At 37.6% G+C, this 25714-nt stretch overlaps 1 protein-coding gene across 1 annotated transcript; it reads right to left on the bottom strand.

Annotated features, from left to right (window-relative positions):
* Positions 1-536: 536 nt before the first annotated feature.
* LOC6033684 lies at positions 537-25433 on the bottom strand. The gene is made up of 3 exons (XM_001844058.2): positions 24888-25433; positions 11610-11753; positions 537-1721 (listed from the first exon to the last, which is right to left on the bottom strand). The coding sequence occupies exons 1-3, from the start codon at positions 25036-25038 to the stop codon at positions 1408-1410; spliced, it is 609 nt and encodes a 202-aa protein (XP_001844110.2). The 5' UTR covers positions 25039-25433; the 3' UTR covers positions 537-1407.
* Positions 25434-25714: the final 281 nt, after the last annotated feature.

Genomic DNA, 25714 nt, shown 5'->3' with positions numbered 1-25714 from the left:
TAGGGGAACAGCAAGGCGTATTAGGGTGTAATGTGGTTGTATGGAAAAAAATAAAGTTTTCCAAATTAAGTGAGCACAACAACTTTTTAGATCCTTTTGGGGTCCTGAACAACTCCCTTAAGTTTGGGAATGATTGGTTAAGTCCCACATTGCGCAAAGCGATTCAATTTTGTATGGGAATTATTATGGAAAAAAATCATTTTTTTGGATTTTGATATTTCAAAAATCCACTTTTCAAGCTATATCAAGACCGGACTCATATTCGGATGCTATGGATGCTGGCCCACAAGAAATTCAAATTTTTTCCGCCACTCAAAATCTTTCAGCACCCCTGCTCTAGTGTGTTAAGATAGCACGTATGGCCAACAGGTTTGGCACTTCAGCCTCATTTGCCAGGTAAAATATGCATTAATAGTATGTACCTATAACATAGATACTTCTTGTGGAAACAATAATGAATTCATGGTTGTTAAACACAAATCAGTTCATGCCGAGGTTCAGGCAGTGATGTTTAAAAAAAATAACTAATTTAAAACGCTTTTATTCTGAATTGTCTGCCGAATTTATTGGTATCCTTTTTGTTTTCTGCACTAAAGCGATGATATGTATGTCCATTTAAGTCTATCAAGTATCTGTTAGTCACTAACAGCCTACACATTATAACTATCTTTTGATAAAAGTAATATGATTTCATTATGAGAAGAAAAATAAAGTAATGTCAATCTTATACCATACGTTTATCATTGACGATATCAATATTGAATAAAAAGTGCCATACAAATACTTTTACCAGATTATAATGTGTCTCGTTGATTCCGTACATCTAACATCGAAAATTCGTTTGAAAGCACTCTTCAGTGATATGTATTGGTTTCGAAAGGTTGTCTGAAGATTTTATCGGTAGGGAATAGCTGCTTACCATTGGTTCAGAATACGATTTGACGTTAATTTGTTGTAAGTAATTCTTCCACGTAGATCATTTTATGATCCTTGTTTGTCATTTGTGTTGTGCAGATTTTAAAAATTATTTCAACTGTAAAGTATTTTAAATACATGTTCTTACTACTAGATCGGATGTTAACAATCCGAGTATTGACGATCTTCAGGCTGATACATATAAGACAGTTGTATAGTGTATAAATGACTTGGCTAGCTCTAGATTTTGATTTGGTGCTTTGCATAGATTTGTATAGCGTTACAGATACATAAAATTGCTTTTTTATTTAATTCTAAGGCAACAACTTGCACTGCAATTTTGACTTCTTAGCACATTTTTTTGTAAATCACATTATATTTATTAGAGCTTATTGTGTAAATAAGATTATTATTAGCATAATAAACAATCAGATTAAAATTTTTGAGTCCCTTGCACATAAAACTTATCCACCTAGAAGTACACATTGCTGCTTAAAAGCCTGTGGCCCAATCGTTGAGCGGTTTTCTAGCTATCGTAGATCCAACCAGTACCGTCAGCAGCGGAACCAACGTCCCGGACAGGATCAGGGCGATCGCTCCGTTGCAGTGGCCTGGGTCATGTTTGTCCTCCATGTAACCGAGTTCCTTGTCACAGAGGCACATCTTGTAGTTGTTGGTGTTGTTCAGCATGCTGCTCGTCATGAAGGTCTTGCTGGTCACGAGGGTTGTAGTTTTGGTGACGTTCTCAACCGCGCACAGCATCCCGATGTCGCACTGCATGGTGTCCGTGCAGAGGTGCCGCAATCCTGTGAAAAGTCACAAATGCCGATTAGTTTTGTTCCACAATAACCAACATATGACACATTGTTAAGCATCTCAAGTTTGTATGGGAGTTTTAGCCATTTTCAATGGGATTCGGTCATTAAATTGGTCCACTGTGAAGTTTGATTAATCGTTCAAAAACATAGCAATTTTCATTACCGAAAACAATGTATTCCCGTCGGCACGGAACCGGTTAGGAAGCAATAAATTTAGTGACCTTTAGGTAACCAAATTGCCGAGCTGACCACGTGACTGGCGAGTACAATATCTGTTTGCGCGGCCACCACGTCATTCGATGAATATCTCTCCCTCATGGCTTCAGTTGGTGGCCACTACACGCGTGGAAATCGGAAATTAACCACCGTAAGAAAGCGGAAATGGGTGGTCAGCCGAAAAGGTCACTCCCGCCCTCCCGCAAGAAGAAGAAAAGCTAGTAGCGAAGAACAGCAAGGAAACGGTCTTGGAACTGGGCGAATTTGGCTGCGTTTTGAGCCCCTGCCGTTCCGTGACGTGAAGAAGGACTTCCCTCCACGGGCCTTGGAGCGGAAATGACGAGGTGAAGGTGAACGATGAATGGTCAGAATCCGGTTGGTTCTGTGGCCCCGGCGGCGGTGATGCTATCGGGTTAAAAGCAAAAAGTGGCCCATGCAACAAGCGAGCCGAGCGAAAATAGACCTCACTGTAATTACGAGCAATTTGCAGGTTTGATATGCTAGTGTAACAATGATTTCTAAATTCGAAGAAGTTTAAATTTAATAAATATACTCTGCATACAAAAGCAGCCTTCCTAATGGCAGGATATCAAATTATCGAAAAACTAACATTTTTAAAAATTTACGCTTTCGATTACCCCACAAGGCATGCACCAAATATTAAGTTCAACTACAGGTGAGAAACGAAACAACACCCATCAAGTCAAACCAGCTAACCTGCATCGCATGCTGATGCTTTCAAGCACCAACTACAACTTCCCATTACATGTACGGATACGCGATGCATATCAAATTCTGGGCCATGTTTTTTTCGGCAGACACCATGTGAAACTTGTGAAACCTGACTAATATCTGGAAATGTATGCCAACACTTGCCGCGTGACGAGCCTCGGAGAAAAGAGTTCTATACATTTTCTTTAACTTGTCTTTCGAATGTGTGCATGCCAAACATGCAACTAGTAATGTTTAACAGATTCACAAGATGCTTTTAATTCTAAGACAGTTTGAAAACCCCATCAAAGTTTCAAAGTCCCAAGATTCATTGATGATCAAATAATTATAAAAACTTGTAAATCTTTTAAGTTTCCACAGGAGAGAGCAATTTCCACGGGGATCATTATTCGAAAACACAAAATTTCACAGAACGTCAAAAGTGTTAAAATTTAAGATTACAATTTTTTCATAGGTATGAAGCAAAAAGTATCCATTAATGGTTTATAATGTTTTACAGTTATATGCTACTGTATGGGTCATTCTCCACCAACTCACGCAGCATCGTGCCGGAAGCACACTGTCAAATGCAAACTTATGGGAAATGGGACGAGCTTTCCGGTAAAAATATTTACGAGACTGAAAAATCAAGTCTGTCATATATAAATTAACAAAAACCACCAGAAAACCTATTTTACGACATTTACATTTTTAAACCGCTGTATCTTTCCAAGGATTGGACATAGGACAATGGTCAATATGAAGACTATTAAGTAAAATTGTCTGGAGAATCGATCCCCACTACTGGTTTTTAAAAATTTTGACGTTTAGACCACATTTCATAAAAACAGTTTTAGTAAATGATTTTTGTATTTTTTTAGGAGAGACATAGCAATCTGCATTTTTCGTCAGTCTTTTTGTAACATCTTAGGATATTTTCTCAAAAATTTTGAGCGAAAAAAATCGTGACATCAACTTAAAATTTGACTTTCAAACTTAAAAATCTAAAAATCTCATAGAAGTGGCGTGTATTTTTATTTCAGTGTATTTTTTTTTCAGAAAGCCCGTCCAATTTCCCACATGTTTGTCTTTGACCACTTTTTGATACGATGCAACGGCTTTGAGATACAGTGATTTTTAAATTGCAAAATACAAAAATATTTAAATAACTTACGCCCTTCTCAAATGTTATTTTCGAGTACAATTGGCTCCATATGCACAACATGTAGACAGGATAACATGTCTACAAAATTTAAATCAGAGAGGGTCGGGTAATAAAGTACCAGAAAAATTCCTGATTTGAACTGGAATTGCTCAAAGTCACAATAAGCATGAAATTTTAAAATAAATTTTTTTGTTTTAAATGAAAAAATGACCCCTCTGGGTTAATGCAGATTTGAAAAGTACAATAAATTTCCTTCAAAAAGACATGTTCCAAATAATTTCAAGTACGCCATCAAATCGGGCGTCTAATTTTACATAAAAGTCTCTTTGACACCAAATGTTCATCTTATAACCTTTTCAGACTGCAAATTATTGAAAAACACGTATTTTTTAGCATGTTCAAAAATTGAAGGGGTCGTACCGCCCCTCCTTCACGAGATATTAAAAAACGGACTTCGGATTCGTGATCAGGGACAAAAGTTACCCCTTGGGACAAAGTTTCATGCAAATCGAAGAGGGGTCGGTGCAACTGCTGTGTGAGTTGGTGGAGAATTACCCATTTTTCGGTCTACAATACTGCCGTTTTACGGCGATATGATGTATACTAGGATGTAACAAAACCACACTTTTTTGCAGGCATTTCAGGAGATGATCCCCTAGATGTACTGAGTCAGAATCCCAAATATGAGCTCCTGGCGCTCCGGCTTTTAAGTTTAAATGGAATTTAACCCGTAAAATCGGTGCGTTTTGGTTTTTGCCATTTTTGAGTCCTTCAACGGTTTTTGGATTTTTCAAAAACCTCATGAGCTTATAGTATGAGTTTCAGGGCACAACTTTGCCGAAGACTGCGAAGAGATTTGATAATTAGTAATGCTTGTACACCATATTCTTTTTTTAAGTCACCTTTTTTTAAACGATTCTCGATTTACGCAACTTTTTTTAAGTCATGACTTAAAAATAGAATGTCCATGACTTAAATTGAGAATATGACTTAAATTAAGAATATTTGGTATTTCGTAACTTTTCGGAGAATTTTCAAAATGTATCAATTGTATTTTGTTAAGAAATGTTATTAAAACATTTTATCATAGTTTTGGAACACCTGGGATGTTCTAGTCCATCCGAAACTTCCGCAAATGTTGTGCAACAGGCTTACCAAAGAAACAAGTAGAAACTTGAAGATTTTGACAATGGATCCTACCCAGACTGCTTCAGTGAGTGTGGTAGGCTACAGATCATTATTGTAACAACGTATTGGGATGATCTGGGTCATCCAAGAACTCCCTGGAGTTAAGATCTGTGGGTCTACCGCCGTAACAAGCAAGAGGTCGACGATTTTTGACCCCGGAACATATCCGCATAGCTTCAGTGAGTATGGTAGACTACTTTGTTGGGGTGTTGGGATGTGTTTGGATGTCCTGGGTCATCCAAAGACTTCCTAGAGTTAAGATCTGTGAATCTACCGCAGTAACAAGCAAGAAGTCGACGGTTTTTGACCCCAGAATATATCCGCATAGCTTCAGTGAGTATGGTAGACTACTTTGCTGATATGTTGGGATGTTCTGGGACATCCAAGAACTTCCTGGAGTTAAGATCTGTGGGTCTACCGCCGTAACAAGCAAGAGGTCAACGATTTTTGACCCCGGAACATATCCGCATAGCTTCAGTGAGTATGGTAGACTGGTTTGCTGATGTGTTGGGATGTTCTGGGACATCCAAGGAATCCCTGGAGTTAAGATCTGTGGGTCTACCGCCGTAACAAGCTAGAGGTCGATGGTTTTTGACCCCGGAATATATCCGCATAGCTTCAGTGAGTATAGTAGACTAGTTTGCTGATGTGTTGGGATATTCTGGGACATCCAAGAACTCCTTAGAGTTAAGATCTGTGGGTCTACCGCCGTAACAAGCAAGAGGTCGACGATTTTTGACCCCAGAACATATCCGCATAGCTTCAGTGAGTATGGTAGACTAGTTTGATGATGTGTTGAGATGTTCTGGGACATCCAAGGACTCCCTGGAGAATCTACCGCCGTAACAAGCAAGAAGTCGACGATTTTTGACCCCGGAATATATCCGCATAGCTTCAGTGAGTATTGTAGACAAGTTTGATGATGTGTTGGGATGTTCTGGGACATCCAAGGCCTACCTGGAGTTAAGATCTGTGGGTCTACCGCCGTAACAAAATAGAGATCGATGGTTTTTGACCTTGGGACAAACCCGCATAACTTTAGTGAGTATGGTTGACTACTTTGCTAATGTTTTGGACTGTCTTGGGTCTTCCAAGAACTCCATTGAGTTATAACACGAGGGTCTAGGGATGTAACAAGAACTTTCTGGAACGAGATGTTCACATAACAGCAAAGAAGTCTATCAAACTCACTGAAGCTCTGCGGATATTTCCCAAGGTCAAAAACGTCGACCTCTTGCGTTTTACGTCGGTTGACCCACAGATCTTAACTCCAGGAAGTCCCTGTATGTTCCAGAACATCTCAACACATCAGCAAACTAGTCTACCGTACCCACTGAAGCTATGCGGATATGTTCCGGGGTAAAAAACCGTCGACCTCTGACTTGTTACGGTGGTAGATCAACAGATCTTAACTCCAGGTAGTCCTTGGATGTCCCAGAACATCCCAACACATCAGCAAACTAGTCTGCCATACTCACTGAAGCTGTGCGGATATGTTCCGGGGTCAAAAACCATCGACCTCTTGCTTGTTACGGCGGTAGACCCACAGATCTTAACTCCAAGGAGTCCTTGGATGTCCCAGAACATCCCAACACATCAACAAACTAGTCTACCATACTCACTGAAGCTATGCAGATATGTTCTGGGGTCAAAAATCTTCGACCTCTTGCTTGTTACGGCGGTAGACCCAAAGATCTTAACTCCAGGAAGTTCTTGGATGACCCAGGACATCCAAACACATCCCAACACCCCAGCAAAGTAGTCTACCATACTCACTGAAGCTATGCGGATATGTTCCGGGGTCAAAAATCGTCGACCCCTTGCTTGTTACGGCGGTAGACCCACAGATCTTAACTCCAGGGAATCCTTGGATGTCCCAGAACATCACAACACATCAGCAAGCTAGTCTACCATACTCACTGAAGCTATGCGGGTATGTTCCGGGGTCAATAACCGTCGACCTCTTGCTTGTTACGGCGGTAGATTCACAGATCTTAACTCTAGGAAGTCTTTGGATGACCCAGGACATCCAAACACATCCCAACACCCCATCAAAGTAGTCTACCATACTCACTGAAGCTATGCGGATATGTTCCGGGGTCAAAAATCGTCGACCTCTTGCTTGTTACGGCGGTAGACCCACAGATCTTAACTCCAAGGAGTTCTTGGATAACCCAGATCATCCCAATAACGTCATGATTCGAATTCCCGGACGCTTCGAAACCCGGACACTTCAACTTGTTTTATTAATTATTTTGATATAAGTTCGCATTATGAATGTCAAAACTGTGTTATTTGATGAATTCTAACATTAACTTTCATTTAAAGTTTGTTTGAACGCTGTAGTTAATGCCAAAACAATTAAATAAAATAAAATTATAAGTTTACCAAAAATGCGAAACATTTCAACGGAAATATTTCATAGGCGTCCGAAGCACTGGGAAGGCAAAGCAGAAATTTATGTTTTTGATTTTCTTAAATCCTAGCCATTTTTATATAAACTATCGATTGTTTTGATGTTAACAGCTTATTTGAGACCTAAAAAATGCCATTCACTAACATTTCAGTCCAAATTTGTGCGATTTATAAGCAAAATCGAGTGTCCGGAATTCGAAGCAAAAGTGTCCGGATTTCGAATCAGCTTTTAACAGTGTCCGGGATTCGAAGCACAACAAGTCATTTTAATTTTCAAATTCCGATGAAAAATTGTTAGAAAAGACATATTTTGCATGCATTTTCTTGAAACTGACTGTTTATACTAAATCCTGATGATATTTCTACATTTCCAACTTATTTCATGATTTTTTGCCAGCTATAACAAAAATAATATGGTACTAAGTGTCCGGATTTCGAATCATGACGTTACGTTGTTACAATAATGATCTGTAGCCTACCACACTCACTTAAGCAGTCTGGATAGGATCCGTTGTCAAAATCTTCAAGTTTCTACTTGTTTCTTTGGTAAGCCTGTTGCAAAACATTTGCGGAAGTTTCGGATGGACTAGAACATCCCAGGTGTTCCAAAACTATGATAAAATGTTTTAATAACATTTCTTAACAAAATACAATTGATACATTTTGAAAATTCTCCGAAAAGTTACGAAATACCAAATATTCTTAATTTAAGTCATATTCTCAATTTAAGTCATGGAAATTGTTTTTTTAAACGATTCTCGATTTAAACACCCCCATTTCGTTGTGTAAATCAAGAATATGGTGTACAATGGTTTGAAAATAAAAAAACTTTTTGCCATTAATTTGTTTGATTAGTATTGGCAACACTTTCTTTGAACGCGCGCGTCCAGAGCCAGGTGTCGTAACTAAAGCAGCGAGAAAACATCCAGCGTACAACGGTCAAAGTTTGACACATGGAAAGAAAATGCTTTATTTGGATGTTGTGCTTATGTTTTCGATGGTGCCGGAGGATTTGATCACCGGTGCTGCTCTTTTAATCTGTCGTAGATTCCGGTATTCTATTTGGCAGTGAATCGCAGGATTTAGTTCTAAGCCCACCTGGTCCTGTCTCCGTGTGGATCTTTTTCGTCGCGACCAATTGTGGTGCTGGGGGACATGTTAGCGAACCTATGCTCGAACATAGAGCAATTGGTGTCTAATGAATTCGCCAAATTTCTAGCCAGAGAAGTCTGCTGTATGAAAATAGTGTTTACTAATGTTGTCAATGAAATACATTAATTTGTTTATGACCGATTTTATTGCCAAGTGAAAACTCTCACTAAAATGCGTGTCTCTCGAAATACCTTCCGGAATACGGAATATTTAAAATGCACACAACATCCGTGCGTAATAAAGCGCTTTCAAGACAGCCGCGTTAGTTGGCACTCGAGCAAGGCTTAGAATCGGTTCTGCCTGGGCATCCAACTGAACCCTAAGAGTCAACCGGAGAGCTTCTTGCAGTTCCATAAGAACTTTCGATCTCAACAATCACAACAACAAAAACAACAACACGACGCTGGACAAATACATGCCGACGCATCGCGACGCACCGTAGCATGCGTTGCATAGTTTGCCGAAAGTGCGCATCAAAAGCGAGTGTTGCCAGAACATGTTTTACGTTATCAGAAAAACAATAGAAAAGATTTTGTAAATTCTGTACCATTTTTCTGAGCGATCAAATCTCTTCGCAGTCTTCGGCAAAGTTGTACCCTGGAACACAAACTATAAGCTCATGAGGTTTTTGAAAAATCCAAAAATCGTTGAAGGGCTCAAAAAGGACAAAAACCAAAACCAAAACAGGATAAAACCCCATTTAAACTTAAAAGCCGGAGCGCCAGGTCCTGTCGCAACCAATCGAGCTCATATTTGGGATTCTGACTCAGTACACCTAGGGGATCATCCCCTGAAATGCCCGCAAAAAGTGTGGTTTTGTTACATCATAATGTATACGCCATTTTGGACATTTTCAATATTATTGTTCAGTCTGATAAAGAATGTTAAAAGCTACGTCCTGACGAAAGAATTTTTCAAAAAACTGCTCTGGGGCCCATTTTATTAAACAAACAAACAATGATGTATACGCCAATTTTACTCATCATGATGTATGTATACATTGAAAATTGATATCAGTCAAATTCAATACTGTTTGAATGTTGATTTGAGGTTTTTGGGACCAAATCAAGACTGGGCAATATTTTATTACATTATTTCGATTTAATTTTTGAGGGGACGTCCATTAGGCGTCATCCATAAAGTACGTCACGTTCTGACGGAAGAGGGGAGCAAGCATGACATTGCGTTTTAAAAGCATAGGGAAATCGTGACAAAGGGGGTGGAGTAAATTTTGACTGATTTTAATGTTACTTACTTAATGGATGACACCTTATCCATATCCACGTAGACACTTTTTTGAAAATTCTAGACCCATCCACCTCCCTTGCGGACAATTGTTCATGCAAAAAATGTTTTTATGGAGCGTAGACAATCGCTAAGGGAGCATTCTTTTATTACGTAACGCAAAAAATCGGGTTTTAATACCCCCTCCCCCTCTCGTAACAAAATTTCCATACAAATTTTAAAAATGTTGTATGGACCCTAACACGGCCTCCGACAACCCCCTTCCCACCAACTGCGTTACGTAATAAAAGAACGCTCCCTTAATACCCTCCCCCCTCTTAAAGTATCCACGTGGGCAATGCATTAAGGGATCCGCTCAGCTTTCAAAATATTTGGTCCAAAAAATATAGCCTGCCTTGATCGAGCAATGTATACATACATCATTGGGAAGGAAAAGTAATGATTTTTTATTGCTATTTTTTCGCCCAAATGATGTTTGTGGTTTAAAACCGTAGAGAATAGGAAAAAACAAGAAATTTTGTAGGGGTCACATTTTTATTGTACTTTTTAACAGTTTCTACAGAGCAGACTTTAAATTAGTCATTTTAAATTGAAAAAATGAACAAAAACAAAAAATCGTGTCTAGAGCAAAATCACCTCAATGGCGTATACATCATATCGCCGTAAAACGGCAGAATATCTGTCTAGTTATTATGAACAACATAGGGTAGAGTGGGGAGACTTGATCCCCGAGGACACTTGATCCCAAGCCTGTATCTCGTCAGCATTTGGGTAAAACATTTAGCTTTGTTCTAGAAAGTTGTGCGAAATTGACTAAAACTCATTGTAGAAAACAAAGAAAAAAATTAAAAAATGTTTAGATTGAGTTACACACATTTTTCTAAAAAGTGCTGCAAAAAACTTCCAAGAGATCTTTTATCTTTGTTTTGATAAGTCTGGAAAACACTCAAAAATTATTCAAAAAAAATATTTTTTATACATGAATTGTTTGATAAACATATCAACTCCAAAACCCTTACGCATTTGACGTTAAATTTATCGTCATACTATTTTTACAATCAATTGTTTAAAAAAATGCGTTTAGGGAGACTAGATTCCTGCATTTTTACAGTCACTGGAATTAGCCTCAAGATTAAATAATTGGGCTGGGTTTTCGTACATAGTTTCCTTTAGTATAGTTGTACATAACTTACTGCAGTTTGAACCATTTTTCAAAAGTTTTGTAAACAAAAATTACCAGCTTTTGTAAACATGCTCAATTTTGGTCTAAAAAAGAAAATTTCAAGTTTTTAAATATTTTGCATGCCAAACTTGTTATATTTTTAACACAAACGTACAGGTTTAATGTGAAATTGCTGTAACTTATAAAAATTAAAAGTTTGGATGAATAAGAAACATTTTGCTTAAGATTTTTTCAAAATGATGAAAGGGGGATCAAATTACCCCCAACATTTTGAAAATGCCGGTTTAAAATATTTTTTTAAAACACTTGGCATGATTCGAAGAGTTTATCTGGTGAAATACCCTTATCAGCCAAACACAGTTGAATTTTTAAGCTTTCAATTCATGCAAAAAGATCATAGTTTTGTGAGAAATTGACAGAGTTTTGTGCGATACAAAAAAGGGGATCAAGTCTCCCCACTCTCCCCTAAATATTCAAAAAACTCCTAAAGGAAATTGTGCCAATTTCCTGTCAGCAGCTCATTTCTCGTTGATGTGCTCCCAAATAGCTCAATCACCCCCCCTCATCATCCCTTCCAAATCCTTCAAGGGCAGGTACTTACCCTTAAATTTGGCCTGGCAGTAACCGTTGACGGGCGCCTCCGAGTCTCCGCAAAGGCATCGCATGCGATTGTCCGCGGCCGGGACACAACTCGTGTTCTGTATCGTGGCGCAATCCGCGTGACTGGTGCATTCTTTGGCTTTTACTGGAAGAAATTGTGGGGGGCAAAAAAACGAGAAAGGAGTAAGAGTTTGGTGCTTTTAAAAAACGTTGGCGTTATTAAATCAAAGGCAAAGATAAGCCGTCTAATGTTCGAGTACACGAGCAGTTTTGCTAGCGGCCCAGGAAGTTGTATTTGGCTTCTCATAACTAACGGACTGCTAATTACGTGGAGGTTGTTTTAGGCACACGATATAGTAGACTTTCAACTGCAATAACTGTTTTGTGCAATAGATTAAATTGCCAAGATAAACAACTTTTTCCCATTTTCAAACTATAGCAAACACTAATTAAATGTCAAAAGTTTATTTTCAAATGCCACGAACAAGCTAAACAAAAAAACTATTGAAACTTGCTGAAATTTTCAGCTTATCAAACGATTGACCTTACAGATTACCTGAAAGATCAAACGTTAATGTACTTTCCATCATGTTTCACGAAAGTCAAGAAACGACAGAGTAAAAAAATGTCAAACCTATACTACACGCGTACGTTTTCTTTCCATCAATCAAACGCGTTTATGGTCGCCCTAAACACATTTTCCGCTTCTTTTTGTCCACTCTATAGGTTATTAATTCAAACCAAAAAAATCCCATCCCATTGGCAATGCTAGCGAACAAATCTGTTGACTTGAGCATGGAACGCCCATAAATCATAGACGCAACGTTTTATGGCGTGGTAACTTCATTTTTTACGGATAAAAATCTGTAGCTTTTCAATCATGACGTTTTTTCAGCCAGGAAAGTGGTTTTATAGGCGCCGATTTTTTTTATTAAAATAGCTATTCCATAAATTATATTGTCAACCATAACATGATAAATAAAAATGTTAAATAGTAGAATATTATATTATTTACCATACTTTTGAATTGTTGAATTGTTTTTCTAATCACAAACAAACGATAAGCATGTTTTTAATTGGCCTATAATGTGACGCTTTGCTTCTTTTAGGCACAACCAATGTGGTGTTAACAGGCAATCATTTTTTACAGTCGGAAATTAGTGACGAAAACATGTACGATGCAAGGGGACATTTCAATAAGATTTGATTACATCGACTGTAAGGGCTCGTGCATAACCCACATGGCCTTTTTAGGGGGGGGGGGGTCTAGCAAAAAACCATGCTCCATACAAAAATTTGAAATTTTGTATGGAAATAAACACGCGGAGGGGAGCTTGAAAATTCCAAATTTATAGACCACGTGGTTTATGTATGATCCCTAACAGTGTAATTATCAAGGGGAAGACTTTTCAAAATCAAACGGAAATTTCACAGAGCTTGGGGTCTTTGGGGGTGAGATTGGGTCAAAGTGGACATCGTAAGATGACTTAGCTGAAAAAATCTCGTTTCTAGAACAAATCCTTTCATTTTGGCAGCTGTCTAAAGTTGAGGTACGTTTTTGACCAAGAATGACCTCTCGAAAATCAAATTTTTCATATTATTTTTTTTTAATTACTTGAAAAGTACCCAAATGTTTCATCATCCCGGTACGAGAATCGAACTCACGAACCTCTGGATTGGAAACCCAGCACGCTGCTAGTCGAAACCCATCCCCTACCGGTCAGTATTCCCAGTGAGTAGAATTACTCTTTGAAGGGATCTGACTTTGCCGAGCTAGACAGGAATCGAACCCATCACCTTCCGCTTGCAAGGCGAAACCCGTAACCTCACGGCCACGGAAGCTCGGCAACATAGCCGTTTGAAAATATCTCGATTCCCTCGAACAAGAAACACTGTTGTTTTACTTGTATTTGAGCATCATTTTAGTTGCATTTGACCCAATGTCACCCAATGTCAATGTAAGGGGTGAGATTGGGTCAATTTTCAAACGATTGGCATTTAAGGAAAAGTTCAATAAATTTCACCATATTTTGGGAACATGTTAGTAAACTATCTAAAAGATTTCTAAGAAATCGGTCTTTTGTTTTAAAATTTTAATTTTTGTATTTTTTTAATCCGGCTGAAACTTTTTAGTTGCCTTCGGTAGGCCCAAAGAAGCCATTTTGCATCATTAGTTTGTCCATATAATTTTCCATACAAATTTGACAGCTGTCCATATAAAAATGATGTATGAAAATTCAAAAATCTGTATCTTTTGAAGGAATTTTTTGATCGATTTGGTGTCTTCGGCAAAGTTGTAGGTATGGATACGGACTACACTGGAAAAAAATGATACACGGTAAAAAAATTGATGATTTTTTATTTAACTTTTTGTCACTAAAACTTGATTTGCAAAAAAACAATATTTTTATTTTTTTTTTTGTTTTTTGATATGTTTTAGGGGTCATAAAATGCCAACTTTTCAGAAATTTCCAGGTTGTGCAAAAAATCTTTGACCGAGTTATGAATTTTCAAACCAACACATTTTTTCAAAAAATCGAAATATTGGTCGCAAAAATTTTTCAACTTCATTTTTCGATGTAAAATCAAATTTGCAATCAAAAAGTACTTTAATGAAATTTCCATAAAGTGCACCGTTTTCAAGATATAGTCATATTTAGGATTTTTTCAAAATAGTCGTAGTTTTCCATTTTTTTAAATTTATGCACATGTTTGCCCACTTTTGAAAAAAAATATTTTTGAAAAGCTGAGAAAATTCTCTATATTTTGCTTTTTCGAACTTTGTTGATACGACCTATAGTTGCTGAGATATTGCCATGCAAAGGTTTAAACAGCAGGAAAATGAATGTTTTCTAAGTCTCACCCAAACAAACCACAATTTTCTAACGTCGATATCTCAGCAACTAATGGTGATCGGAAAATTTCACGAATGTTTCATATTTTAACATTGAAAATCGGACAATAAGTTGCTGAGATATCAACGTTAGAAAATGGTGGGTTGTTTGGGTGAGACTTAGAAAACATTCATTTTCCTGCTGTTTAAACCTTTGCATGGCAATATCTCAGCAACTAAAGGTCGTATCAACAAAGTTCAAAAAAGCAAAATATAGAGAATTTTCTCAGCATTTCAAAAATATTTTTTCAATTATTGGCAATTATGTGCAAAATGGAAAACTGCGACTATTTTCAAAAAAGTTACCTTAAAATGGCTATAACTTGAAAACGGTGCACTTTGTGAAAATTTCACTGAAGTACTTTTTGATTGCATATTTGATTTTACATCGAAAAATGAAGTTGAAAAATTTTTGCGACCAATTTTTCGATTTTTTGAAAAAATAGTGTTGATTCGAAAATTTATAACTCGGTCAAAGATTTTTTGCACAACCTGGAAATTTCTGAAAAGGTGGCATTTTATGTTCCCTAAAACATATAAAAAAATAAAAAAAATAAAAATAGTATTGCAAATCAAGTTTTAGTGACAAAATGTTAAATTAAAAATCACTATTTTTTTTACCGTGTAGCATTTTTTTCAGTGTAGTCCTTATCCATACCTACAACTTTCCCGAAGACAAAAATCGATCAAAAAATTCCTTCAAAAGATGCAGATTTTTGAATTTTCATACATCATTTTTGTATGGACAGCTGTCAAATTTGTATGGAAAATTATATGGACAAACTAATGATGCAAAATGGCTTCTTTGGGCATACCGAAGGCACCAAAAAAGTTTCAGCCGGATTATGAAATACAAAAAAAAATCGAATGACCAAAATCTCAGAGAATTGCTCCTAAGAACAATTCTACGTTAAAAGAAATTGTTTTTGTTGTTAAGAAATACGAGAGGTGTATCGTTTTTTACCCATAGACACCCCCACTGACGGTACCTATAAAATCTTATGTTAAGCAAACGCATGCAAGCTTAGTGATTTTCAAGTTGAGAATTTCCAGTTTTCACAGGAACCATCGAGTTAAATCAGGCCTGCCCAACATCCGGCCCGTGAAGCCATTTCATCCGGCCCGCGACGGCTTTTTAAAAAAGTACTATGACCGGCCCTTAAGGCTGTTCATGAAATATTTATAAAATAAATTGAGCGGCAAAATGAAAAAAGGTCGTCTTGCAGGGGTACCAAGACCGCCCGATCTCCGACCACAAGAAGGACCTCTCGGGTGCTGACATAACACCGCGTGACATAAAAGTCCTCTCGCGGAAGACAACATTCACAGGTACACACACCCTGTACCTGTTGTACTTCGACCGCGGCACCGTCAAGATTCAAGACCTGCGGCGAACTAAGGCGTTGGACGGGTTTTGGGTAAACTGGCGGTTCTGCTAAAAGAAACCGTCGGACGCAGCACAATGCCACCGTTGCCAGAAATTCGGCCACGGCTCGCGGAACTGCAACCTCCCGCCCGCTATGTGAAGTGCGGTGAATCACACCTCTCAGAGGCGTGTGCACTGCCGTGCAAAGCGGACTTGGGGGACAAGGCAGAGCAAACCAAGGCGCGCATTAAGTGCGCCAACTGTGGAGGTAACCATACCAGCAACTACCGTGGATGCAGCGCACGGAAAAACTACCTCGAGGAGCAGGAAAAGAGAAAGAAGAAAGCAGCAGCGTCCCACCCTCCTCAGCGAAGTACAAACGTAACCGTGCCGGCAGCTGGTCATCGTACGGTTCCAGCGGACAACTCAGCCTTCCCTCCTGGATGGGGGCGATCGTTCGCCAGCGTGGTCGCTGCCGGCAGAGGCAATACGGCCCAGCAAGAAGTTATCGGGGAAGGTCTCTTTACCCTGTCAGAGTTCTTTGCTCTCGCAGTGATCTAGTTTTAAGCTTTCTCCATTTCTATCCCCTTTCCCTTGCAATTCTAGTAAGTTTTTTTTTATTAATTTTTCTCTTACTCTTGGTGACACCTTTATTTACAAGCAATAACTGTTCCAAAATGGGTTATGATGTAACACACAGCTGTAAGTAACTCCAAAACTCGGTTATGTACCTCAAAACAACTTATTGTTTCTTGATTATTCACCAATAAAACCGAATTGAATTGAATTGAATGAACCTAGTATGCAGCTTAAAAACTAAGGTAATTACTAGTAGAGTCGTGTAAATATATTTACTGAATTGTTGCTCTAAATTGTGCTACGACACTTTCAAAAATGAAAAAGGTGTACGGGTCAAGTGTGCGCAATTACATTTCCCATACAATTTTATATGGAGAAAAAAAGTTGCTCAAATCGATTAATTCATAACAAAAATATGTTTAAACGTTGGAAAAATGACATCCATGGAAAAAAATCACCTAAAATATTGTGAATACAAAGAGACGAGTTGTTTTTTTATAATTCCGCTATATTTTTTTAATATGGCGGAATTAAAAGGAGCAACTCGTCTCTTTGTATTCATAGTAATGCATTCTGCTAATACGCTTAACCAAACCACAGTTACCTAAAATATGGCTGTTTTTAGAATTTTAAACTATCGAAACATTAAACTTACTTGTCAAAAATTCTCTTCAAAAAAATTCTTTTTGATTTATAGTGGAATTTGTTGTATTTTGACTGATAAACAACCTCCTAAACTAAAATAGGTGAAATAATACATTAACAAATTATAATATCCAATGCGCACTCTTGCCCCAAAGCAGGGGCAATTTTTACAGATTTTGCCTATATTTCGAACCACTTAATTTTTTTTTAAAGAGTCTGGTAATACGTTCTGAATGCAATTCATATAGCTTCCTTTTGATAACAAGGTTGAAAGAAAAATCATTCATTTTCAGTAGAAATCAGACGAAGTTTGTTAGGTGCGCACACTTGCCCCGGATTTTTTTCTTGTGGTTGCTGTATTGGGTGAAATTTTTTATCTCAAGATTTTGTGTTCAAAATACGATTTCATTTAAGTCTTGAACATTTTACGAAAGTAAGTAAGCTTTTTAAGGAAAACAGATTGATTTAGGGATGCGGATTTGTGATAACCTGTTGTGTTATCGATCAAAAGTTGCTTATTCAATCATCGTCCTAAAAAGTTTTTAGTTAATACAATCATACAGTTGTCGGTAATGTCGATAGTTGCCGGTAACGGACTGAATTGATATTCCCAAAAGCAGTACAGTTTTCATAGGGTTCGTACATAAACCACGTGGCTTAAAGATTGAATTTTTTAACCATTTTAATGGTTAAAAGTTTGGTTTAGTTTTTCATTACTACTAGAACACTACTGAATCAAGTCTTCAAGTCTGCCAAAAATTTACTAAAATACTTTCAAAACAATTACCACTCCATCGTTGCATGCCACAAAATGTTCCCCCACCAGACGGAAAAAAATCTTTCACTTTAGTAAACAAATACCAGCGCCGTGTAACCCCAAAATGTTTTCCACCCATGGAGGGCTTTTACCAAGCCGAATGCCGACGGAGGGCAAAACACACGAAAGCTTAATACATCATCCACGGTTAAGGTTGACCGCCAGCATGATACTTTTTCAATGAAACTTCTGGGAATGTGGGGTAAAAGGTCTCATTAAAAAAGCATTACACAATTTGTAAGTAGACCTTAATGAGTGAGCCACAAAAATTTGCACATATTAATAGCACAACAGTTTACCCCGAGTCACCTTAAGCTTCACACAAGTGGATCTAAAAAAAAGTCATTGTGCGAGCTAAAGAACACACATGGTCGTCTGTAAGAAGGGGGAGAAGTCCTGGAACTGGACACCATAATTTGTGGATTAAAGAACACGCAAAAGAATTACCCTACTTTTTCAAGGCCTTCGCTACCTTCGTGGCAGGAGTTTTTAATGGGATAGAAAAAAAAATCTTCACTGCAATAAACTGAAATGATTCTTTATGGAATTTTTATGCTAATTTGACATGAGTTTTGAAATTCTTAGTTTTATTTTTAAAATGAACGTTACCTTTTAATAATACTCCTTTCTTCCATTTCTTCTAATTTCTTTTAACTGTTTACAACAACACTTGCTCACCAACAAACCCCAATTTCGCGACAATCTTCAAGTTTATCGACTCTAACTAATGTCCACGCAAGCATCTTTACAGTCGTTTAAACGTGCTATTTCAGAGCGACCTGCCCGTCTCCGATTAGATACGTTAGCGGCTTGGACGAATACTCAAGTTGGCAGGAAATTGTTCCCTCACTTTAAGCCCAAGAAAACGGTTTCCTGTTTCCCCCGGGGCTAAATGCAGCAGCTCACCACTCGCTACTGGCCCCGGGTATGAATACTAATGAGCGTAAAAATTTGCCACGAAGGACAAATTGACGACTTCGTGCAGATTAAAATCGGTAGAATTTTATTTTTTGCCTGGTTCAGAGGTGTGCGTTTTAGCTGGCTGAAAACGGAAATGCAACTGGCGGAAGTTCATTCAACGACTTGGGAAAACTTTTAAGGGGCGAAGGTAACGTCCAGAAATTTGCTAACGAGTGGTTAGATGGTTAGTGTAATGAACCGCTCTTTTAAGATCTTATTCTTTTTTGACCATTTTTTCACCTAAATAATGTTCTCCATAGAATTCTAAAACAAATTAATATAGCTGATCGGAGTCAGTCATCATAAAAGCGGTCATAAGAGTCGCGATATAATTGAAATTAATTGCTCAATGCTTGAATTGCCAGCGGCGCCAGCCATGGCCATCAATGCAATTGATTCTGGTGATCACAATCATCAGGAAATTGCATTTTGTTTTGGATTACAACACATGAGTTAGGCAACTTGGATTGATAGAACAGATTGACTACACAGTAATTGTTATTAAATTTATTTTCTAGTTTATATTTTCATCATGCAATTTACCATCTTTTATTAAATAAAGTTCATCACTTTTAATTATGATGATTTAGAACTTCTTACATTGATATTACGACTCAGAATCAACTCAATTATCTCGGCACAGGCTGAACCGATTTTCACTGATCTAGTCCCATACGATCCGTATTGGGGCCCCATAAAACCCAATTGAAAATTATGAAGTTTAGTAAAGCACATCAAAAGCTATGCTTAAAAACCATTTTGAGGAAAGTCCGGAAGTTTGTAAAAAGGATGGGTTTTGTAAGAAACCCCTTCATGTTATACATTTATAGAATGGTATTCAAAAGATTTTTCCAACGGGTCCCATAGATTGGAGAACTGACAACCGTATCAAAAGTTATGAGCACTTTAGTGTTATTTAAACACTTTTTTGAAACATGGTCTCCGACATATTGTCCGAATCTATCATGCGAACTATCATTGGATAGGTTATCAAAATACCTTGCTGATGAGCCAGAAAAACTGAAGATCTGGAAACAATATCAAGATAAATGAGTAAAACGCAGCGCCGTACCTAGGGGTTGGCGTAGTTGGCAACCGCCAAGGGCGCCAGCCTTTGGGAGGCGCCAAAATCGATGTTTGTACAAAATTTCCATGTCATTTAGAAAATCCTCATTAATATTTGAAATAGAAAGGGCACCAGAATTTAAAGTATAACTTCAAATAAAATAGATTATTTGGATTAAAATATTAAAAAAAAAGTGATTTTGGGGCGCAATGTACGATGCTCTTATTATTGGCATTAAAATAACTTTCATCTTGAATTGCGCTAGACATTGAATGATCTTTAGTTGAATTCAATTCAATTTTGATTTAATTTAACGAATTTTATGCTGCCCTGTATGTTGAAAAATTATACGCTTTATTTTTTTTCTTTTTTCTAACTACACCGAAAGGGAATCCATTGCCAAATCAGCTATACAATCAAATTAATTCTAGAACAGATAAAATTCTGCAGGCATGATTAATCATGATTAAGCACTCAATTATGTGCATTTATCTGAAAAATGAATAAAAAAATAAAATCCTGCTATCATTATCGATTCTATGAAATCTGACAAAATATTCAGTCAACATATTATTCCTGCATTAAATTTTCAATTCAACCTCAAAATCAAACCATCCACATTAACGACCTCCAGGTCTTTCGTGGTCTCTATTGCAAGTTTCTGCTCGAACCAAGGAGTCCCAAGACTTGATTGGCGAGAGCACCCAAACCTCTTTATACGCCTACTCCACCCCAGGGTTCGAAGTGGCGTCCTTTGGATTGCGAGTCCAACCGCCGCCAGCGATTCCACCGGAGCAGATTCCACTGGAGCGGCCTAACAACATCCAAGGCCGGGACCGACGTTTTACTTCCTCATCCGATAGAAGGTTGGAGTAGATGGGAATCGAACCCAGAATCATCCGCTTACAAAGCGGACCGCGTAACCATTCGGCTAAGCCTGCTGCCTTCAATTCAACCTATCTCATATTAATTTGAAAATTTAAACATAACCTACTGTGTTTCTGTTTTTTTAACCATCATATTCAGGCCTCCCTTGCAATTATAAAATCAAAACTCATTGTATCAAGCATTAAAAATTATCATAAATTTATCAAAATGCATGTTAATTTGGGTGGGGCGCCAAATTAATGCTTCGCCAAGAGCCCAAGGTACGGCTCTGGTAATGCGGCTTAATTTATTAAACATATTAAGGAGGAATGATGCTATGTTGACTGAATGCACGGAAAAAATCAATTCTCGAAATCATGAATTAAATTCACGAATGCGAGAACCACGGAGGAATATATTCACCTTTATAGTGCAAATGCATCATACTCATGAATAAATTCCTTCGTGGTTCTCACATTCGTGAACTTAATTCACGATTACGAGAATTGTGAAAAACTGTTATCATCGGTGATTAATGCCACAAACTTGTTTTCTCTAAAATTTTGTAAATTTAACATAACATTTTGTTTAACTTATTTTTCAACCAACAACAAAGGTAATCTAAACGCAATAATCTTGTTTAAGGCCGTTTTAAGCACGCTGTATTTTCTTTCAGGGGCAAGTCAGTTTAAATCTTTGATGTTGCTTTTTTTTTCCTTTTTTCCAACCAATAAAACAGCAAATATTTTTGGAAAGACACATTCTTAGAGCTTATGCAACATCCGACATTGACCGTCACCTTGTCTCAAACGCAAAGAATCCCAAGTTTTGTGACATAAAGTTTTGGTCCAACCCCGTACCCGTGGCACCTCCCCTCTTTTTCTGAGATTTTTGAAAAACATGACTTTGAAAATGAATTTTTTAACCGAAAACTTATTGAGAAGACAACTTTTGTGTAAGTAAAATTGAAGATTTTTTGACGTGGAATCCAATGGCGTACTTAAAATTTTCGTATAGTGTTGCCAGATATGTAAATTTTGCGTTTGAAGTTTTAAAATGCATTTTTTAATCCTTTGAACTAGCACATGCGGGAAAACGGATAGGTGCAATCAGGGCTGCGGAGTCGGGTCATATTTCAAACGACTCCGACTCCGGCTTTCTCAGATTAGCTGACTCCGACTCCGACTCCGGCTCCGGCTTTGAACAAATGGTTGGCTCCGACTCCGACTCCGACTCCGGCCTACCAACACTAGCCGGCTCCGACTCCAACTCCGACTCCAGCTTTCAACAAATGGTTGGCTCCGACTCCGACTCCACATTATTGGTTAATTATTTTTATCCATATTATTGGTTAATTATTTTTAAAATATTGATAAATAGAATTATTTAAATACCCTCTAAGCGTCATGTTTTTCTCAAGAAAAATAAGTTAAGTAAAAGTAAAGTAAAGCAAATAAACGGAGAAAAAGTTTCTAGGCTACAAGTTTTATACGTTATGGAAACAGAAATCAAAAAATATCATCAATTTTAGAGGCATCTTAAGAAGAACAGTTTTGTAAGTAAATTTGGATTTATTTGCTTAACCTTAAATTTAAATATTAAATTGTTATTTTTGAATGAATAACTAAAAGAAACCTGGCCTTAATGATCTATTGAACATTAAAATTCAATTTGCTCACTTTCAGGCTCACATTTGTAAGAAGCACAGTGACAGGCACCTTGTTTTTTAAATGGCAATTTTAAACGAAACATTTTTTTTTTGTTTTTTTTTTAAGACGTACATGGCCATCACGCCATGGCTGAAGGAGATTATTATTGCAGTCAATGTATCTAAACAATTTCTTTGTGGAAAGGATACTTAAGATGTCCTTTTCAAATATCTGTGACATGGAAAATGATTTAACGTGGAAATTTTAAATTTATTTTAATTTTAAAATTTTATATACTTTAAAAGGAGGTGCACGATACTTCATGAATCTTCACCTAAAACGAAGCTTTATAGATGATCTTTCGCCTCCATCAAAATTTATGAAATAACTTAAAATATAATAAAAACAAATATCCACAAGTAAAATATTTTCTAGGTCACAAATATTTCATTTTTTTAAGGTACATTGATTTGCAATGGCAGTGCGTGGCCGAATGGTTACGCTGCCCGCTTTGTAAGCGGATGATTCTGGGTTCGATTCTCATCTGCTCCAACCCTCCATCGGATGAGGAAGTAAAATGTCGGTCCCAGCCTTGGTTGTTGTTAGGCCGTTAAGTCTTTCCAGGTGTAGGAGTCGTCTCCATGCCATAAGTACAAACAACACACCAAACCAAGCCTACTCCGGTGGAATCGCTGGCGGCGGTTGGACTCGCAATCCAAAGATCGTCAGTTCAAACACTGGGGTGGAAGGTTCCTTGGAGTAGAAAGAGGTTTGGGTGCTCTCCCCATTCAAGCCTTTGGACTCCTAGGTTCGTGCAGAAACTTGCAATAGAGACCACAAAAGACCCGGGGGTCGTTAAAATGGATGGTTTGATTTTTTTTTTATTTGCAATGATTATCACTTTCCGTCATATCGGCGTGAGACATACAGTATGAGAAAATTCGTACCAGTGGATAATGTTTTGATTCTGTTTTTTTTATTTATAATATTTGAAAAATAAATTTAAATCCTATATTTTGTTCTATACATTTTTTTTATTAGTTCATTTTTGTACTGAATTCTTGAGATTTTTTCAACGATAATTTGCAACGATATCAAAATAGTTTACCTAAACTCAACATCAACATCAACAATCAATGATTATTTCAAATTTGTTGCAACTTCTTTTGACATTTTTTGTTAGTTTCAATTATTTTAAATGCAACACTTTGATTTCTTGTACTCAGTTAAAAACAAAATGCGCATGTTGAGTTTCAAGTAAGAGATTGTTATTATCGTTGATTTTTTGTTACAAAAGTTAAACTGTCAGTGACTCTTTTTCGATCTGCAAAAACAGTGATTACTATTTATAATCTTTGTATGTACCTCGTAATTTTTTCCTAAAAAATGATTTAACATAAAACCTCTAAGACATTCGCTATCGGGGTAAAAGATGACTTTGTGTGTATTTTTTTTTTTCAGAAATAACTGGATGAAATTGGGTCAAATTTGAATTGAAAGGGCACATAAATGTAGTCTGACTACATAATCAATATTTTTTATTATTTTTTGAATTATGATACTACATACTTGGGTAGGAGGTTATCATTTAGTGATTATAGTGTAATAACACAATTAGAGCTTTTCAATCACAATAAAAAGCTTCAAATACATAATGGCATCTGATAAATCAATTAAAAATATAAGTTGTTTTGTAAATTAAGCTGTTCTATAGGAAATACTGAACAATTAAAAAAACATATTTTTTGTTAAATTTAAGATAACTCCGGCTCCGACTCCGACTCCGGGTTATCAGAAATCTTCGGCTCCGACTCCGACTCCGACTCAAGCTCATAAAATTTAGCCGACTCCGGCTCCGACTCCGACTCCAGCTGTTCGAGTTTTGACGACTCCGACTCCGACTCCGACTCCAGATCCCCAAAAAGACCCGACTCCACCGACTCCGGCTCCGACTCCGACTCCACAGCCCTGGGTGCAATCGATTGCTGAGAGTTTTTTTTACATTAAATTCAAATAAACGTGTATGCAGTACATTGCTTAGCAAATGTTTTAACACTGGAACGTCCAACGCATGTCTAACTTACACGGACGCCCAAGCCTCCGAAAAAAGTTGAAACGTTAACTTTAACTCGCTGGTTCTCGGGCGTAACTTAATCAATCGGGATGATTCTTGTTTCCAGGGATTTGTAAGAGTGTCTTGATGATCCAAAAACTTCGCACAACTTGATTTGAACAATTCTGTAATTTCTGCGACCGAAACATCGTTCCAATTGTTTTTTCGCGTGTAAAACAAAAAACCTACATGAGCTCATAGTTTGTGTTCCAGGGAACAAGTTTGCCAAAATGTGCGAGAAGAATATATAACACCCCCGCTGAAAACATCAACTTTTTTCTTCACTCTCTTCTAGATATGACAATGATATCCCATGGGACAAACCTGGTGGTCTCGTCGGTGGCGGAGCCTGTTGATTGTTGTTGGATTTGCCGAAAGTGGTCAAAGCCGACGAGCTGACCCCAAATAGCACAATAAGTACAGCAAACAAAGTACTTATACTACCACAACATGTCATTTTCTTCAGAGCACCCATTTTTTATCCTTCTTTCTATTTTTCCTGCTTTTCACTAATTACTGATACTAAGTACTACTACTTAAAGCTTATCTTGGCGTTGTTTCGGGTTGTTCAATTTTTTTTGTGGCACAAGCTTGTGTGTGATATCTTAACTGTTGACGACGACAACGGAAACAGTGTAGGGAATAGCCGGAAAAACGTATCCACTAAATGTACACTGATTAGCCTGTACCAGCACCAACAGGACCAACGGCGTTATTTAAAACAATTAAACTGCAGAACAAGAAGAAAAAACTACGAAATAAATCAGGACCGTTTCGAACCGAACCACGACCGACGACCAATTAGCAACGGTGAAAATGGCTTTGGCGACCGTACCGCAACAGAAGTTGTTTTAAAATGAGCTCAGACTGCTGCCTGGAACCAGCCACAAGTCGTGCTCTCGGAGTTGTTCCGACCACGACCAGCCCCGTCGTTTACCGCGCCGCCGTCGACCGTCTTCGTCGTACGGGTAATGTACCATGCGCGCGGTGCGGTCAAATAGGGATTGTTTTGATGCAAATTTCTCTAGAATAGTTTTCCAGATAACGAACATGGGTTGGCGGTTTGAGTGAATGTTGAGGGGACCACCGATGCATAAAATTTTAAGTTGAAATATAAAAATAAAGGTTACTCAAATTTATTTACAATGCAT

Source organism: Culex quinquefasciatus, chromosome 1, assembly GCF_015732765.1.
Source record: "Culex quinquefasciatus strain JHB chromosome 1, VPISU_Cqui_1.0_pri_paternal, whole genome shotgun sequence".
NCBI classification, from domain to species: domain Eukaryota; kingdom Metazoa; phylum Arthropoda; class Insecta; order Diptera; family Culicidae; genus Culex; species Culex quinquefasciatus.
The sequence above is the reverse complement of the archived record's forward strand: the minus strand, read 5'-3'. Positions and strand labels throughout refer to the sequence as shown.

Bases quoted from the DNA above. Each gene is read 5' to 3' on its own strand.
- LOC6033684 (XM_001844058.2), bottom strand. From the start codon at position 25,038: ATGGGTGCTCTGAAGAAAATGACATGTTGTGGTAGTATAAGTACTTTG. The intron at 11,754-24,887 runs GTTTGTCCCATG...AATTTCTTCCAG, and splicing joins GCCACCGACGAGACCACCAG to TAAAAGCCAAAGAATGCACC. The intron at 1,722-11,609 runs GTAAGTACCTGC...GACTTTTCACAG, and splicing joins CTGCCAGGCCAAATTTAAGG to GATTGCGGCACCTCTGCACG.